The sequence below is a fragment of the Cheilinus undulatus genome, linkage group 14, assembly GCF_018320785.1.
Source record: "Cheilinus undulatus linkage group 14, ASM1832078v1, whole genome shotgun sequence".
NCBI classification, from domain to species: Eukaryota; Metazoa; Chordata; class Actinopteri; order Labriformes; family Labridae; genus Cheilinus; species Cheilinus undulatus.
In genome coordinates, this window is record NC_054878.1 from 45,590,837 (window position 1) to 45,609,438 (window position 18,602).

An 18,602-nucleotide genomic window follows, 5' to 3' on the forward strand; every position below is an offset into this window, starting at 1 on the left:
TATCCCAGCTGTTGGGCAAGAGGTGGGGTTCACCCTACAGGGCTGACATATAGAGACTTTCACATTCACACCTACAGCCAATTTAGAGTCACCAGTTAACCCAATGGGCATGTTTTTGGTGGTGGGAGGAAGCTGGAGTACCCAGAGAGAACCCACACGTGCACAGGGAGAACATGCAGCCAATGGTTAAAATTTACCCAAGGCTGGTCTTTAATTCTATCTTACTTGATGTGTATACAGTTTTAAAGACTGTCAGTCTTTGACTTTTTCTAAAAGTTTGTTTTATAGCACCTGGTGTGATAAAAAAATCTTTGTCTGAACTAAATTTTTTTTAATGGACATTTATATCTAGAACCACCACAGAGGTCAAATTTACCCCATAAGAAAGCCTTGATTTTCCTGCTGTTTTATTTCACACCAGCAATAAATAGATGCTGCAATGGAAAGGTAATCTCAGTGTTTTTAATGATGAAGAATACAGTGATGAGGAAGTTTCAAGATTAGCAATCAGTCCAAAGATGATTTTCTATTTGACGGATCATCTTCCAACAGTCATCCACTTTGCTATCTGTAGTTAATAAGCTGTTCAATGTCAGTGGTTAACTAAAAGACCACAATCAGTGCTATTTATGAAAATCAAGGCACTTTAATGACAGGTAAATTTGACCCATTGGCTGTTTTAGGTATGTAGAGATCCACGGCGGCTCTAGTGTTAAATAAACCGTGAATCAGTGTTTCCATTCCATGGATGAAATTCACACTCAGGGTGAAAACGAGTTTAAAAGTGTGCATGCCCTCTGGCCTTTTACTGCTGCTGTCTCCAAAATGCTTGCATGTCGCTCACATCTGCTTTCAGTGAGGCTGATTAGCATAGAATGGGGACAATTTTTCCCTATTTCAACACACAAAAGGGCACTGAGACGCTGTTTACTCAGCAGCGTAGTAAGTGGATTATTTAGCCCTAAAGATCAACACAATCCATTTGTGAATCAGGTCCAACAGGATCAAAATAAGCAGACAGTAAATGAGAGAGGAGTCTGACTGACCAGCTGTTGAACATCTTCCTGTGAAACTGATCCAGGTCCTTCAACTGCAGATTAAAGGCTGATCTGTCTGCTGGACATGAAATTAGATATTCAAACACTGGAGGACAGTGGGAACAGCTGAAAGGATGGGGAAGTCATGACTGTATGAAACAGTGCAGAATTTTAAGTCAGCACTGTGTGTTTTATTTTATTTTCTCATTAGAACAAATTTAAATGTTGATTTAGGTTTCCTAGTTTGTTTGCATATTTCCCATTCAGCTTTCAGCGAACTTTTGGCAGCGTGGGAAAGATGAAAAAAAGAGGAAGGGGGAGGAAGATGAAAAAAAAGGGGGAACAGGATGGAGGGAGAGGGGGGAGGATAAATTCTTTCCATTCGTCCTCTGTAGAGACAATGTTAGATTACATTTAGTGGGAATAATTCCCCAGAGAGCAGACAGATTTAAGACAAATATGAGGGGTAAAAACAGAACTGGGAGAACATTACCTGTCTGACTGTGAAGTTTGGTGGAGGAGGGATAATGGCATGGGGCTATTTGGCCCCTTATCTCCAGTGAAGGCCAATCTTAATGGACAATGCTATGCTTCCAATTGTGTGGTAACAGTTTAAGGAAGGCTCTTTTCTATTCCAGCTGTGGCCCAGAGCATATCTTTATTAGAACTGGCCTGCTGCTATGAGGTCAGCAGATTTCCTCCAGTATAAAAATGTAAATTTAACCTTAAAGATTAAAAAAAGCCTTGTTAAGCTCTGAAAATCTGAAAAATTAGAGAGTGAAAATAATAAGATAAAAATTCAGGAATAAGAGAAAGAAGTTAATTTGTGTTTTTATTTCATACTTTCATTTTGCATCCCAAAAATATGACTTAAACTTAGGATTTTGACTTTTTATTTCATATTTTGACCTTTAAAATTTTTAAATTGGAACTTTTTTCTCATATTGTGGCCTTTTGGAGTCACAATTTTTCATTTTAAATCAAATATTGACCTTTTAAAATCCTAACTTTGAATTTTAATCCCATGATCGAGAATTTTACCTGATATTTTGACCTTTTAGAGTCACAATTTAGAATTTTATCTTCTATTTTGACTTTTTAAACTCTTGATTTAGCATTTTATCTCATATCTTGACATTTAAACTCATGGTTCTTAACTCTTTATCTCATGTATTTGCTTTCTAAACCTTATTTTGACTTTTAATTTTGTATTTTGACCTTTAGGACTTATAAAGTTGACTTTTATGTCAGATTTATTGATGCTGTGATATTTAATCATTTTGACTTTATATTTAATCATTTTGACTTTTTTTTTTTGTAGAATTCTTAAAATAATTTATCACCACTGTTTAATTCATCACCTGTGAACTGTTGACAGTTTTCAGTTAAATCATGACCCTGCTAGACTCTCAGGTTAAATCTAAATTCAGATTTCGGCCCCTGCTGTGATTGAGTCAGACCCCTGGTCAATAATGTCAGATAACAACTCAAATATTCAGGAACAATGAAAGTGTTGACAAATCCAGAGACTCTTCAGCAGAATTCTTCTAATAATCGATGACAGAAAGACTGAACTCTTAAGCTTTTTCAAAGAGCCATTACGAGCATTTCCCTTCTCAGAATAGGGAATAAATCTTTTATTATGAACAAGTGTGAGGAGAAACCAGTTGTCATTTTAAACCCTGGTTCTTAAAGATGCTTGTAAAATGGTCCGATCACTCTTCATTGGTGGAGGAAGTGCATGTTTTCACACCATGGAGTGTTAGGAAAGCTGCAGGTTTAACATTGCTTTCACCACCTCGACATTTGCTTTATCACATCACACTAACATCCTGATCTGGAGCCGCCGGTGGCGGGAAACCGTCCTGTTGTTCCCGGCTGGTGAGAACAGCCCCCAAACATCTGGAACTGTTAGAAAAGTTGACTCCACGTGAGAGAGAGTGCGGACATTTTTCAGCTCTGCAGCTGTGTGAACATCCTGAAGGCCATTTGTTACATAATGAGCTCAACAGTATGCAGTGAGAGGCAGAGAAGGGGGAGAAAGGGAGAGAGGGGGGGTTCACCATAAGACCAGCAGGGAGACAACAACAACACGCTGCTGTTTCTCTACCTTATGTCACTGTTTACTTCTACCACGGCTCATTCTTTCTAGACTTTCTGAATTTGTGTTAACACTCACCAACCACTCCATTAGCTACACCAGTGGTTCTCAACCTTGGGGTCGAGACCACGAGACACTGAGAGGGGGTCCCCAGATTCCCTAAAAAAACTAAGAATATTTTTTAAATTCCACTGTTGCCACCTTACACCAATTTCAACCCATTTTCATCAATTTTTTCCATCAATTTTAACACATTTTGCCATTTTTGTCAGTTTTAAACTCTTCCCACCACTTTTTTTCTGCCTGTTTTTGCCACTTCTAAACCAGCTCTTGCCACTTAAGCCTAATGTTGCCTCTGCTGACCCATTATAATATACCCAAATTTCACTATCTGATATGCCAATATTTGCTAGTTTAACCAATCTGCCAATATCTGCCTATTTTCTCTTTCTCAGTTAACACTTTTGCCAGTTTATCAATTTTTCAGTTCCATTTTTTCACCAAATTTCCACACATTCTTGCCAATTTAAAGCAATTTCAGCCACTTTTGAACTCCCCTTATCACTATTTATGCCCATTTTTTTCCACTTTAACCAATTTTTGCCATCGATTTTTTTTTGTTGCCATCTTGTGTTATTGTTGCCACTTCTAATCCATTTGTGCTACTTCTAAAGTCCAATTTCACCACTTTTTTCTCTTTTTCTTTGCCATTATTAACCCATTTTAGCCATTGCTATCCCATTTTATTTTTAATTTTTTCAACAAAAGGGATTTTCATTTTTAAGAAGGCTATTTACTACACAAATGATTAAAAAGATATTGGTTTCTTTGATAAGAGTGGTTATTTTATCAGGTTAAATATGAAATATGGGTATCACAGCTTAAATTTATAATAGACCATGATTTTGCTGACGTCCATGGACCCCCAGCCAGAAAGCTTTCACTGCCCTGTCCCTACCTTTTCTTTGAAGCACTGCTGCCAAAATCATTGCCTTCTGTATCTATTTTACATGGTGTCCCAAGTTTTTTGGAATTGGGTCATATTTCCCAAATAGCAAACTACCTTTTGGTTTCATGGATGAATTTCACATAATGAAGGAGAAAAGCTGTTGAAAGCGGCCTTCCAAGTTATGCTACTTGCATTCTGGGATAGCTCTTAGGGCTAACTACTTTTAACTGCTTTTCTCCCTCATGATGTAAAATTCATCCATGAAACCAAAACAGCAGTGTACTGTTCTGTAAATAAAACTTATTGGGTGATTTACAGGCACTTTTATTTTGAAGGGCACGGGCTGGAAAGTTTGGGAACCCCATATTAAGACTCTGTTTAAGACTTGCCTGCTATTTTTGATACTAATAAACTAAATTAAGGACTATAGGGTGCATAGGAATTCTGTTTTTATTCCTTTGATATCAAACAAACATCTATACTGTTTGATTTTTACTAGAGTCCTTTTAAGGTTTTAAACTCTGATATCATGACAGCCCTACTGTGTTCCAGTCAAACCCCAGAGAAAAAGGAGCTCATGACTACATAAAAACCTGCGACCACACTGACCTGACTTTCCACAGCCTTCCTGTTCTTCTGCTCCTTGATGACGGACAGCTGGAGCTCGGCCATCTTCTTCATCTTCCCATCCATGTCGATCTTGTGGAGCAGCGAGCGGCTCTGGCAGCGCAGGAGGCGCAGCGTGTCCTCTCTGCCTTGACGCTTCGCCAGCAGGGAGGCGCTCGCCGAGTGGATCGCTGTCACCCAGTTCTCCAGGTCGGTCTGGTTGGTGGCCTGATGGAGAGAAGAGAACGGAGGACGATTTTGTTTTAATTCAAGCTGGGAAATGGGAGATATCAAGGACTAATAGACACAATGTTTAATGGATGTAGAGGCGGTCAAACAGAGGAGTGTATTTCTGATTCCCTGACACTAACGTGTTTTTATGTCGAGGGAAATATGTTTGCTCATCGTTGTAAAAAGGAGCATTTGTTGCTGTAATTAGCTGGGCGTTGTGACTCTCATTAGTGGGCTTTCACCCTCCTTACAGCGCCGGACAAAAGCTCCTCGACACCTCGGCCTCTTCAGGGAATCCATGGAGACGCTGAAGGAGGCCTCGACATGTTGAAGGAGGCCTCGGCGCACTGAAGGAGGAGCTGGGTGTGATTTGTGTGTCTGTAAACACTCCTTTCACACAGCTGAGAGCAGTGAGAGTTACAGAGGGAATAAAAAAGTGCTTTGTGAGCTCGTTAAAAGCGTGAAGAAGAAGAAGAGGAGATAAATGTTCCCTTGTTGGATCTCAGCGCTGACACAGGAAACGTGTTGATGTTATTTTTAGATCTTTTCTCAGATATATGACCCTCTGCAGCCCAGATTTTTAAGCCTGGTTTGTTGGAAATGACATTCATGATTAAAATAAACTGGTTTGTCCCAGTCTGGTGTTCCTAAGTAGAAGCTAGAGACCTCAAAGGGAAAGTAAATAAACTAATTCCCACTTAGCAAAAAGGAATCCAAGGAAATCTGAGGAATCAGACCATTACTGTGTGTCCAATAAACTAGTGGAACATAAAATATTAACCCTAAGATCTCCAATACCCACTGATTTATAAACATTTAGTAAAATAGTTTAGCAGGGGTGTCAAACTCAATCGCAGCAGGGGCCGGATTCTGGATTCAGGACCAACCTGAGGGCCTAACAACGTCACCTTTTTAACCAGAAATGGTCAACCTTGCTTCACTGGTAATAAGGATTTTGACATTTAAAAAGATAAAAAAAATAAGTTTAAAGGCTCACAATCTGAGAAAAGAAAATTTACGAGTTCAAAAAGGTCGAAACATGAAACTGACATTGAAAAATAATGTTTTTAAAGGCAAATTTATTAGAAAGAAATCAAAATCATGAGTTTAAAAGGTCAAAATCTAAAATAAAATTTGTAATCATGAAATTAAAAGTCAAAATATGATTCAAAATTTTAAATTGTGGGTCTAAAAGGTCAAACTATGAGATTATGAAGTCAAAGTTTGGAGTTGAAAATATAACGTAAAATACAAAATAATTAGTTAAAAGGGTCAAAATATCACTTAAAAATTAGAATTATGAATCTTAAAGCTCAAAATATTATATGAGAAGTCAAAATTATGAGTTGAAATAATCAAAGTATGAAATTAAAAGCAACAATTCTAAGTTTGAGTCCTAATTGTGAGATGCTCAATTGAAAATGTGAAATTAAAATACAAATTAATTTCTTTTCCCACATTCCTGACTTTTTATCTGAATATTTTTACTCCTTACTTTTTCAGATTTTGTGACTTAACAAGGATATCTTAAATCATCAGGATAAGTTCACATTTTTATACTTGAGGAAATCTGCAGACTTCAGACTGATGGGACAGTTAGAACAGAAATATAAGATCCAGCCTGCGGGCCGGATTTAACTGTTCCACGGGCCGGATTTGGCCCCCGGGCCTTGAGTTTGACATCTGTGGTTTAATGAGTTAAGTAAAGTAAAGTGAGGACAGCACTACTGGTCACCTAAAAACAGCTGTTTTAGGGGTTTTAATGTGCAAATACTACACTAAATTTAATTCATGCTGTCTCATATGTGCTCAAAAGGTAAGGCCGATATTTCCTCTAGAGCAGTGGTTCTCAACATGGGGGTCTGGACCCCCCGAGGTGTTGCGAGACACACAAAGGGGGTCCCAGATTGAAGATAGATAGATAGATAGATAGATAGATAGATAGATAGATAGATAGATAGATAGATAGACAGACAGATTGTTAATGCATTGTACTGATGCATGTACTAATATGCAGCATGTTATATAAATGCCCAGTACTTATCAATACTATGTAAACCAGTGTTTCCCAAGCATTTTTCCCCGGAGCCCCCCTACATGTACCTAAGAAAAGCAGAGCCCACCCCAAGACCCAAGAGAGAGGAAAAAGTGACACCTTGCTGCCAAAAATCACCATAGATTTTAACTGTTTCACTGAAAAAACCCTAAAAAAGGCCTATGAATGCTTTTTTACCAAAAGAGCTGTGTATAAACTACTTAATAACTGCTTTATCATGGTTTTAGTCAATATTTGAAAATCCAAAGCCTCGTGCCCCTCCTAAGATTTACGGCATCCTCCCTGGGGGGTCCAGGTCTTAGCTTTCCCTCCACTGTTCTGTGGTGTCTGTGTAGATACACAGGGTCATAATCAAGTGAAGCACATGCACAGGAAAGCCTAAAACGTGCTCTGGCTCTGAGCATGATTGTGGTGACTCTGGTGGCTCTGTGCTGGAGAGAAACCACAAACCATCGTCCACAGCACTCAGCCTCGTTCATTCACACCGTCTGAGAACAGCGAGTGTGACGGGAAAGGAAACACAGCCAGCAATCAAGAGTCACACCATCAAATTAAATATAGAAAGGAGAAAGACGAGGACTTCACAGTGAAATATGCTCCAAATGTCATATCTGTATAAAGCTATCATACAGTTTTAACGTCCACCAGCAGTGGCGTCTCTGGGATTTCAGGACCCCGTGTAAAGATCTGGCATCAGACCTCTCAGAGAACATAAAGCCCATCAGAAACTCCTGCATGTGATCTAATCTGTAAAAACACTAGCAGTTAGGTACTCATTTGTCAGTTGGGGACTATGGCATGTGTTACTGGATGATTCTGACCAGGTGTAATGATTAATTTGGTCTCACCTGGAACAGGTAGACGTCCCCGTGTGCATTGCTCAGACAGAAGACGTGCTCCTTCTTTGGGTGTTCTGGGACGGCCTGGACGATGCTGTCGTCGGCCAGCAGAGCGTATCGAGGAGAAAGATCCCGATCAGTGCTGACGGTTTTCCCGTAAGTGTCATAAAACAGAAGAGTGCAGCCTGCAGGGACAAAAAGGTCCTTAACATTCTCGGTTCTCTGTTATCAGCTAAACCCACATCACTTTATTATCTGTTTACTTCATTTTAAATTAGTATTTTTATATATTAATTAGGGTGAATTTATTTTGTGATTGATATTTGTTCTTTCTAAAATGTTTCAAACTTAAAAAGCACTCTGCCCAAAGATAAGGGGTCTCTATGGAAGCCTGAAGAGGACATAAAAACACACATTAATGGTGTGATAATAAAGACTAGATAAATGTTGTTTTTGCAAGATCCTAACGTATTCATCTTGTTCTCTTAGACCAGTGGTTCTCAAAGTTGGGGTCGGGATCCCCATGGGGGTCGCGTGACAATGACAGGGGGTCTCCAGATGCCCACAACAATACTAAGAATATTTTTTAAACTACACTGTTACCACTCTACACCAATTTGCCAAATTTTAACTCATTTTTATCAATTTATCCCACAATTTTCTGCCAATTTTTACACATTTTTGCCACTTAAAACCCATTTTTATCCATTTTAAACCTGTTCTACCACTTATTCTGCCTGTTGTTGCCACTTCAAAACCAATTCTTGCCACTTCACATCCAACGTTGCCTCTGTTACCTATAATTTCCTCTATTAACCCCTTTTTGAATCACATTTTACACCAATTTTGCCCATGTTAACCACATTTCACCATTGGATATGCTCATTTTTGCTAGTTTAACCATTTCTGCCTATTTTTCTGTCTCAGTCAACCAATTTTTACCTGTTTATGTAAATTTTCCTCCCATTTCACCAAATTTACACTCATTGTTGCCAATTTAAAGCCACTTTTTAACTCCATTTTACGACCATCTATGCGGTTTTGCCACCATTTTTGCCTCTTTTTGCTCTTTTTTGCCACTTCTAACCAATTTCTGCTACTTTTAAAATCCAATTTCACCACCTTTCCACCATTTTTTTTGCCATTATCAACCTGTTTTAGCCATCTTTGACCCATTTTAATTCTGGTTTTAACAAAAGGGAATTACTTTTATAGAAGGCTATTTACAACACAAATGTATAAAAAAAGATCACATCTCAAAAAAGCTGGGACAGGGTAACAAAAGGCTGGAAAAGTAAGTGGTACTAATAAAAACAGCAAAAGGAGTATTTTGCAACTAATTAGGTAAATTGGCAACAAGTCAGTCACATGACTGGGTATAAAAAGAGCATTTTAAAGAGGCAGAGTCTCTCTGATGTAAAGACAGGCAGAGGTTCACCAATCTGTAAAAACTAGACCTAAAATTTGTGGAAAAATGACTATTTCAGCAAGACGTTGCTGAACCACATACCACATCTATCACAACAGCATGGCTTCACAGGAGAAGAGTCTGGGTGTTGAACTGGCTGGCTGAACTTTTAAATGGCTAGAATCTGACATCAGAGAAGAATGGGACAACATTCCTCTCCAAAACTCCATCAACTTTTCTTCTGACTTGCCAGATGTTTACAGACTGTTGTTAAAAGAAGAAATGATGCTACAATGGTAAACCCCGTCCCTACTTTTTTGAGATGTGTTGCTGCCATCACATTCAACATGAGCTGATATTTCTCCTGAAATGGTAAAATGAGAGGAAAAGAGGTTCTAAGTGTATTTTCCTTCAGTGCCCAGTAAAAGCGTACCTTTCAGGGTGACCCAGTAATGTCTCCACTTGCGGCGAGCCACCAGCTCCAACTTCCTGTCCTTGTTGACGGCGATGAGAGCTTTGAAAGAGAGCCATCCTGCCCGGCGCACCACGCCCTGCTCCTTCTCAAACAGGACGTCCAGCTGCTCCCCTCCTCCCCCGTCTACCTCCCCATCCATCTCCTCCTCCCCCTCTCCTTCCTCTTCCTCCTCTCCATCCCCCTCTGAAGGCTCGGTGCGGTCGGCGGCGCTGCTGCAGCCCGTCTCCAGCTCCTGCATGAAGTTCTCGTAGACGTTCTGCCGCTGGGTGTCGCTGCTCTGGTTCTGGTTTCTGAAGGAGCCGCAGTGAAAAGGTGGGAACTGGTTCTGGTTGAGTGTGTGGAGAGGGTTGGAGGACCACAGGGCGCCGCTGTCACCCAGCCCATAGTCGAGCCCACTGGCAAACACATCACCAGAGTCGCTGCCGTACGGCTCCTGAGGACGAATCAGAAGGAACAAAGATTTTTAATTTATCTTATTGGTTTGCTGATTCTTATTGATTGGTGACTCAACCAGAGACCTGTTTCTTGGCTACTTCCTGTTCGACCAAGGTTTACGCAGGCCAAGTCCTTTCAGAGCAGTGGGGTCATTTTGATTTGCTTCAGCATGGTTAAAATGTGCAACTCATCATATCTGCACTGTAATCCTAAACTTAAGGTTAAATATGAAAAATATTTTCTTTGGACTTGGCAACTAACCTAGCAATCCATCAACAATCACAAAAAAACTCCCAAATATTTTCAAAATAAAGTGTTTCCCTCTGGTGTCACAAATAGAACTTCTTTTCTTTTTAACTCACTGGATATTCTAAAAAAATCATGAATAAAAGAGAGCCTGCCAAATAAAAGAGAGAAAAATGTGAATAACTGGTAACAATATTACAAAGAAAAACAAAATAAGGCTTAAACAATTCATAATTATGAGATAAACATTTAAATGATGAGATTTAAAACAAAATCAAAATGATAAAACATCAAAATAATAAGATATTAAGTCAATTTTATGACATAAAAGTCAGAAATATGAAATAAACAGTTAAAACTATGATATAAAAGTCATGACTGACAGTTACAAAATCATCATGATAAAATTCAAATTAGATAAAAATCTGAAATTGAGATAAAAACAAAAATATGAAGTAGTCAAAATGATGAGATAAAAAAATAGAAATTATGAAATAAAAAGTTGGAATTATGAAACAAACAGTTGAAATTATAAGATAAAAGTCATAATGAAAGGTCAAAATCATGAGATACAACTTTAAATCATGACGGTGTGTAAAAATGTCAAGATAAAAATCTGAATTAAAACTGAGATAAAAGCCAGATTATGTCAGTGCTTAACAAATTTATTGGACCACCCTAACCCTAACCAAAGTAAGGTTTATGCCACAGCTGCCCTAAATTAACAGCATTGGTAATCACCAAAATCATTTTTTATGTTTCTGCAACGGTTAATACACCAATATGTAGAAGCTCTTTAACCCAAATGATATTTTTAATGCTAAAATAGAGTTATTATTGTTATCCATGAATTTTCAAATTTACTGATTTACAAAAAAACTGAAAAAATAGTAAAGCACATTATTATTTCTTGATTAATATGTCAAATTATAGTTATTTACTTGCATTCCTGAACAGAAAAATGAGTTTTAGTGGTTGAATGTTATGCTTGATTCATTTCTGACTTTTCAGAGAAGCCCAGTGAGCCGGCTCAAATTTGGGTGAATTCAGTTTGAAATTCCTCATTCCTGTTCAAAATGGTAAAACGTGGAGAACTCACTGAAAATGAAAGAGTCTGCATTAAAGCACTTCATGATGCTGGATGGTCTCTGAGACAAATATGACAGGTGGTCTAATAAATTTGTTAAGCTCTGTAAGTTAGTCACAATGATGAAAAAAATGAAATTATGAGATAAAGTCATAATTGTGAAATGAAAGGTCAAATTTAAATCATGACGGTATGTAAAAAATGTCATTAAAAAAGTCAAATTATGAGTTTGTTACTATGATGAGATAAAAATTTGAAATTATGAGACCGTAAGTCAAAATAAGGTAGGAAAGGAAATTGAAATTATGAGTTAATGTCACAATAATGAGACACAGCATTAAAACTATGAGACTAGAAGTCAAATATGAGAGAAAATTTTGAATTTATTAGATAAAAAGTTAATATTATGAAATGAAAGCTGGAATTATGACAGTGATAAAAGTCATAAGTGTGAGACAAAAAGTCAAAACTATGGGATCATCAATCAAAATATGGGATAAAAATTTTAAACTGAGATAAAAAAGTAGAAATTATGAGAGAGCATGACATCATGACTCAAAATATTGAGGTAATAAATCACAACGATGAAATAGAAAAATGAAATTATGAGTCAAAAATCAAAATATGAGCTAGAAAGTCGGAATAAGGAGATAAAAAGTTAAAAATGAAGAGAAAAAAGTTGAAAATGAGAACAATTATGAGATAATAACAAGAGACGAGATTAAAAAAAAAATCTAAAGTATGAGAGAAGAGTCTGAAATTATGAGATCATATGTGTGCATGTGGACATACATGAGACAGTTATGTCCCTGAACTTTTTATTAAACATTAAAACTTTTATCTCATTAGAGTTTCTCTCATATTTATGACTATCTTAGGATTCTCTTTTTATCTCACTATTTCAACTTTTTCCTCATGATCTTAATTATTAAATTTTATAATATGACTGTCTTTCTCCTAAGAATGACCATCTTATAATTTTGGGTTAAAAAAAGTGAAATGAGACTTTAATTAGCAGAAACAGACGTATTTGACACAGCTGTGGCTGCAGGGGGATGTTACATGGTTTCACTAAAGTGTGTTAAAAGGAACGACAGGGCATACATTTATCATAATTTTAAAGTTAGCGTTCCAATAGTGGGCTTGTGTTAATTGCCCTTTACGTTATCAACCCTGACCGCCCTTATTTGCTCCGCCTCTCACCTGGATCCGCCTCTTCTTCCTGTTCAGACTTCCTGTCCAGTCGCTGAGCCGTCTGATCCGACTCTTCAGGAAGTCTTTGCGGTTGTTTCCGGGAGTGACGGAGGTGCTAACGGGGTCAATCCTGCGACATGGAAGTGTAAGGGAGGAGTAACACTTCTCCATGCCCCCTCCTGGTCCCGCCTCCTCTGTTATGACATCATCCAGCAGCGCTGAAGAGGAGGAAGAGGCGGCCCTGTGTTGCTCAGGTGCGGTGGGGAAGGCGGGCAGCGTGTTGTGGGAGGAGTAAATGTCATCCACGCTGAAGTCCGTGAGATCGTTCTGCAGGATCACCGAGTCTCCGATGCCGCTATCCTCCGTCCGCCCTGAAGAGGAGGTGTTGTATCCTGTGGAGGCGGCGGCAAACTTGCTCGTCTCTGCGGCGGGGAAAAGGATGTTTGAGGTAAATACAGGTGGGATATCCACCCGCGCTGAGAAGAAGGTGTTGTAGCTGCTGTTGGAGGTGGCGGTCTCCTCAGTGCGTGTGGAGGAGTATGTTGTGTATCCGCTGCTGTTCGCCACAAACACGTTATCAGAGAGCTCGCCGCCACCGCTGCCCCACGGCGAGTCGTACCAGGAGCCGTCAGAGCTCAGTGAGCTGCCCTTACTAGTACGGAGGGTGGAGTCACTGACGGCCGGGGCAGTGGTGGTAGTGAGTCCGTTGACCCCCTGGGTCTCCATGGGGGCAACCCTGGCGTTGGTAAACTCCACCCTCATGCTGCCATCTTTGCTGAGCAGCACCTTCGGGCTGCCGCCGCTCTGCAAAGACGCTCGCTCGCATGTAGTCCCTCCTCCATTCTCCAAATATCCAAACTGGCCCCTGAACCTTGGAGGAGATCTGGCTCCTATTCTCGCTGCTCTGGGGGCGTGGTCGTAGTGCCAGCTGGTGTTCTGGTTCGGGTAGCTCCTCCCCCTTGCCCGGCTGCCTCCCTGGTTGCTCCTCCACCAGCTGCGAGCCGACGGCGTGGCCTCCCTCTTGGAGAAGCGGAGCGAGCCAGAGGTTTTGGCAGACGGGACGAAGCTGCTGTGACTGTCTGTGTTTCCCATCACCACCTGGAGGAGGATGAAGGTGGATGACATCATCAACATGAGCCGACAGAGGAGGGTGTAAATCAGAGAAAAACTACAAACGCAGCAGTTTGACTGCCAGGAAACCAGGAGTCACACATCAAACAGGAGCTCTAGAGGATTTAAACTCCAGCAGAGAACTTCTGAGGATTTTTAGAGGCTTTTTTTAATATTTGAAAGAACCCAAACTCATAGTTACTGCAACTATAAAACCATTTCTCTGACTTTTACATCATCTGACAGAAAAGCAAACATTGCTGCAACATAAACTAGAACTAGCTGAGTCAGCAGCTCTGCCACCAGGGCCGGGGCTACCCTCTGGAGGGCCCTGGACTAAAATCAGCTATGGGCCCCCCTCTTACGACTCAAAACCAGTTATTTCCAGTACCTTTTTGCTCATAATTTTTCTTATTCATTCATGTTTGTACAACCTCAATTCCAAAAAAGTTGGGACACTGTGTAAAATGTAAATAAAAACAGAAGTCAACAACTGCCAAATCTCATAAACCCTTTTTTCTTACTCACAATAGATCATAAACAACATGTCAGATGTTCAGACTGAGATGTTTTACCATGTCATGAAAATATTAGCCCATTGTAAATTTGATGGCAGCAACACATCTGAAAAAAGTAGAGACAGGGAGTTTTGGGAGAGGACTGTCCCATCCTTGTCTGATGTTGGAAAAGTCTGGACTTCAGGCAGACCAGTTCAGGACCTGGACTCTTCTCCTGTGAAGCTATGCTGTTGTGATGGATGTGATATGTGGTTCAGCATGGTCTTGCTAAAATAGTCAAGGCCTTCCCTGGCAGAGTGTTGTCTGGATGGGAGCATATGATGCTCTAAAAGCTCTCTCTACTTCTCAGCATTGACAGTTCCTTTCCAGATGTTAGAGCTGCTCATGCCATAGGCACTAATGCAACCCCATACCATCAGAGATGCAGGCTTTAGAACTGAGACAGGAGAACAAGCTGGATGCTCCCTCTCCTCTTTAGTCCACAGAACACGGTGTCTGTGGTTTCCTCTGACCACAGAACAGTTTTCCATGTTTCCTTAGTCCATGTCAAGAAGAAGATGGTGTTTCTGGATCCTGTTCACATATGGCTTTTTCTCTCCATGGTCCAGTTTTAACTGTCATTTGTGGATGGCATGGCCAACTGTGAACAGATTTCTGGAAGTTCTGCAGTGATTTCAGTACAGAATCATGTCTGTTTTTAATGCAGCGGCCCCCTGTGCTCACAGAGATTTCTCCCAATTCTCTGAATCTGTTGATGATATTATGGACTGTAGATGGAGGGAGATTCAACATTTTTGCAATTTTACATTAAATGAAATGTTTCTGAAATCGTTCCACAATTTTAAGTCATTTTTTCCACAGATTAGTGAACGTCTGCCCATTTTTACTTCTGAGAAGCCTCTGCCTCTGTAAAATTCTCCTTTTACACCCAGTCATGTTGCAAATTTACCTTATTAGTGTCAAAATGCCCCTCCAGCTGTTTTTTATTCATACAGCTTACTTTTCAGCCTTTAGTTGCCTTGTCCCCACTTTCTTGAGACGTGTTGCTGCTGTTGTTTATGTTCTATTGTGAACTAGAAAAGCACTCAGAGAGTGCAGACCTCTGCCATTAGCCCTTTCTCCCAATAGTGAAGAATCCTTTAGAAACAGTCCTGGATCCAGACGGTAATCCGGATCACTCCCGAAATCGAACTCGCTGATTACTCCCTCCCTGATGGGGTGGAGACACGGTGAGGCAGAGCATTTGCTTTGCTACGTGTGGACTGTCATGGCAGAAGCATTGCCTGCTGGTGCCAACAGATGCACTGACAGTCTCACCCATGGTCTCACTGGACGATCGGAAGTCATGGCAGAGGGTGAATATTCCTCTATTCCTCCCAGCATTGTGAGTATTCGCACTACAATTTGCTATCTTTCTCTCTGTTACGCTCCGACTCGTCTCCTCGACCGCGCGTGCGTCTTTCAACTCTATAAACTCCAAAACTTTGGATAAAAAACACACAAAAAATGCTGCTGGGATTGAAGTTACTCTTGTCCGCCATCTCCTGGTGTAAAAAATTCCTGGATCCAGGTGGTGATCTGGATCACTCCCAAAATCTAATCAGTTCTTCCTTATGCCATTTGACATTTCCTGAAAATTTCATGAAAATCTGTCCATGACTTTTTGAGTTATGTTGCTTACAAACAAACAAACAAACAAACAAACAAACAAACCCAATTGATCACATAGGCAATAAACATGTGGATTTATGAGATTTTAAAAATCATAAACTTCTGTTTTATTGACATTTTACACAGCACCCCAACTTTTTTGAAATGGGGTTTGTATTTTAGCTGCAGGATAATTTTTGGATGGATAAAAAAAACTTAAACCTTCATCATCACATGGATAAAAAAACTATCTTGATGGTGATGTGAGAGGAAAAAATGGAATGATAAAGTCTAAAACAGCTCAGAACTACCAAAAAATCCTCAGCTTCACAAACTGGATCTACTAGACTGAACATATGATCCATATGGAGACATTTATTAATGTTTTGTAGAAAAAAACTTCCATTCAGCATATTTATCTTTCAGTAAAACAACCTCCTGTTGTTTTCCTGCAGCTCAGGACGAAAATTAAAATAATTTCCTGCATGCTTCAGTCAGATCTGATTATGTGTTATTGAATTTAAGGGCGACAAGTGTTTCTTCACTGATACAGATTTCATGTTAAGGAGGAAACCACATCACCAGAATCGCATTAAAAACAATGTTATTTGTGTTTTTGCACTTTTTAAGTCAGAATCTAACATTTTACATCAAGGAAAAGACTGAATTTATGCAGCCAGAGAAGTCACACATTTATAACAAACTCAATCATGAGATTAATTTGCATTATAAAGAATCGAAGTTGAATCAGTGTGAATGAATTATGAGTTTATATTTACCGTAGAGTCGTTTTCAGAAGCAGAAACTCCTCGGTGGCTCCTTCATGCTCCGTCCTCGTCCTCTCTCTCTTTACTACTGAAGCTTTCTGTCTCCTCCAGCTGCCCTCCCTCTCTCCCTCTCCCTGTGTTTGTCTATGTTGCTCGCCCCCAGCTCATTTGTTGGGGGAGAACAGAGGGAGGGAGGGGCTTCAGCACACAGACTTTCCTTTTGTCCCCCCCCCTTTCTTCCATGACGTCTGTGCTCCTTAAACCAGACCTCGCTCTGTCTTCTGTTTATTTTGGTTTTCTGGTATTTAAAGTCATTTTCTCTTCGTTTTCTCTCTTTCTGTTTCTTCAAACTCCTTTTTTTTATCGGCTGAAGCAGGATGAGGTCATTACATGGCAGCTATTTTAAGGAAGAGCAAGATTTCAGCTTCCTGGAGTCTGCAGCAGCACAAACGAGCTCTATACATTAAGATTACTTCATTAGTGGTTAATACAGTCCTCAAATTAAAAAAAAAAAAATTCACCCGAGAGGCTTGGCACCAACTCAAATGATTGACTTTGGTTCCAAAATGTCTTCAAGTAAGAACAGGAACTACAGACCTGTTCAAAACCAAACAATGAAACTGGAGAGACCTGCAGACTAGACCAAGACATGGCAACCAAAAACAAGACTAGTCGAGTCAAATCGCCCTCAGAACAGTCAAAACGTGACAGAAATAGCACATAACCCAGTCAAAGCACTAACAAGACCTAGAGAAGTTAAAGTTAAATGACCACAGCTCGCAGACAAGTCCAAGTCTTAGTGCTGATGAGAAAAACTCATCTGATTGTAGTGCACTCAAATCAGGAAGTCTGTAGCATACCCAAGTCCAGTTTGATGGTGCAACTGCTCTGTACTGCACTCTTTCTTATCCCTGGAGGAGCGAGCTTTAGCACTGTGCAACTGTGCACAGGCCCGTCTGAACCCTGAAAGATCCAGCAAAAGCCCTCATCAATATCAATCAAAATAATCGTAATTATTATTTTTGCCATAATCATCCAGCCCTACTAATAATGTATTTTAAATTACACTGTTGACACTTTACACCAATTTTGCGACATTTTAACAATTTTTTTAATCACTTTTCCTCACCAATTTTGCCAATTTTAACACATTTTTGCCACTTAAAACCCATTTTTTTCATTTCAAACCCTTTCCAACACTTTTCTCTGCCTGTTTCTGCCACGTTTAAACCAAGTCTTTTCACTTTACACCTATTGTTGCCTCTGTTAACCACTTTTTACCACATTTTACACCCATTTCACTATTTAATGTGCTCATTTTTACCAGTTTAACCCATTTCTGCCAATTTCCGCCAATTTTTCTGTCTTACTCAACCCATTTTCGCAGTTTATATCAATTTTTATTCCAATTTCACCAAATTTTCCACCCATTTTTGCCAATTTAAAGTCATTTCAGCCACTGTTTAATTCCCCATACCACTTTCTATGCCGGTTTCGATGCCACTTTAACCAATTTTTGCCATTTTTTGCTTTTTTGGTTTCCAATTTTATCAGATTTTTGCCACTTCTAACGAAATTCTGCAACTTTAAAAATCCAGTTTCACATTTATTTTGCCATTATTAAACTGTTCTAGCCATTTTTAACCCATTTTATTCCTGTTTTTAACAAAAGGGATTTGAACCAATCTACCCCAAAAATGAATAAAAAATTTACTCGCTTCTTTGGTAAGAGTGGTTATTTTTCAGGTTAAAGCTCTCCACTCTATCCCCCTTATGGACGGCCTTGTCTGCACATGACTATTCTAGATTTTGCATGGATGTGTTCAGCCACCTTCAGGTACAGTGGGGGTTCCCAGTCTCTTTCACCTTTATTTTGGGGGTCCTGGGCTGAAA

At 39.6% G+C, this 18,602-nt stretch overlaps 1 protein-coding gene across 2 annotated transcripts in view; it reads right to left on the reverse strand.

The window, feature by feature from the left end:
• Window positions 1-17,138, reverse strand: part of LOC121521359 (T-lymphoma invasion and metastasis-inducing protein 2) — a 40,845-nt gene extending 23,707 nt beyond the window's left edge. For both annotated transcript variants that reach the window (XM_041805306.1, XM_041805307.1), the window contains exons 1-5: window positions 16,722-17,138; window positions 12,674-13,762; window positions 9,661-10,135; window positions 7,829-8,004; window positions 4,697-4,921 (exon numbers count right to left, since the gene is read on the reverse strand). In XM_041805306.1, coding sequence (XP_041661240.1) covers window positions 4,697-4,921; window positions 7,829-8,004; window positions 9,661-10,135; window positions 12,674-13,756 — 1,959 coding nt within the window. In that variant the 5' untranslated portion in view covers window positions 13,757-13,762; window positions 16,722-17,138. The remainder of the gene's footprint in view (window positions 1-4,696; window positions 4,922-7,828; window positions 8,005-9,660; window positions 10,136-12,673; window positions 13,763-16,721) is intronic.
• Window positions 17,139-18,602: the final 1,464 nt, after the last annotated feature.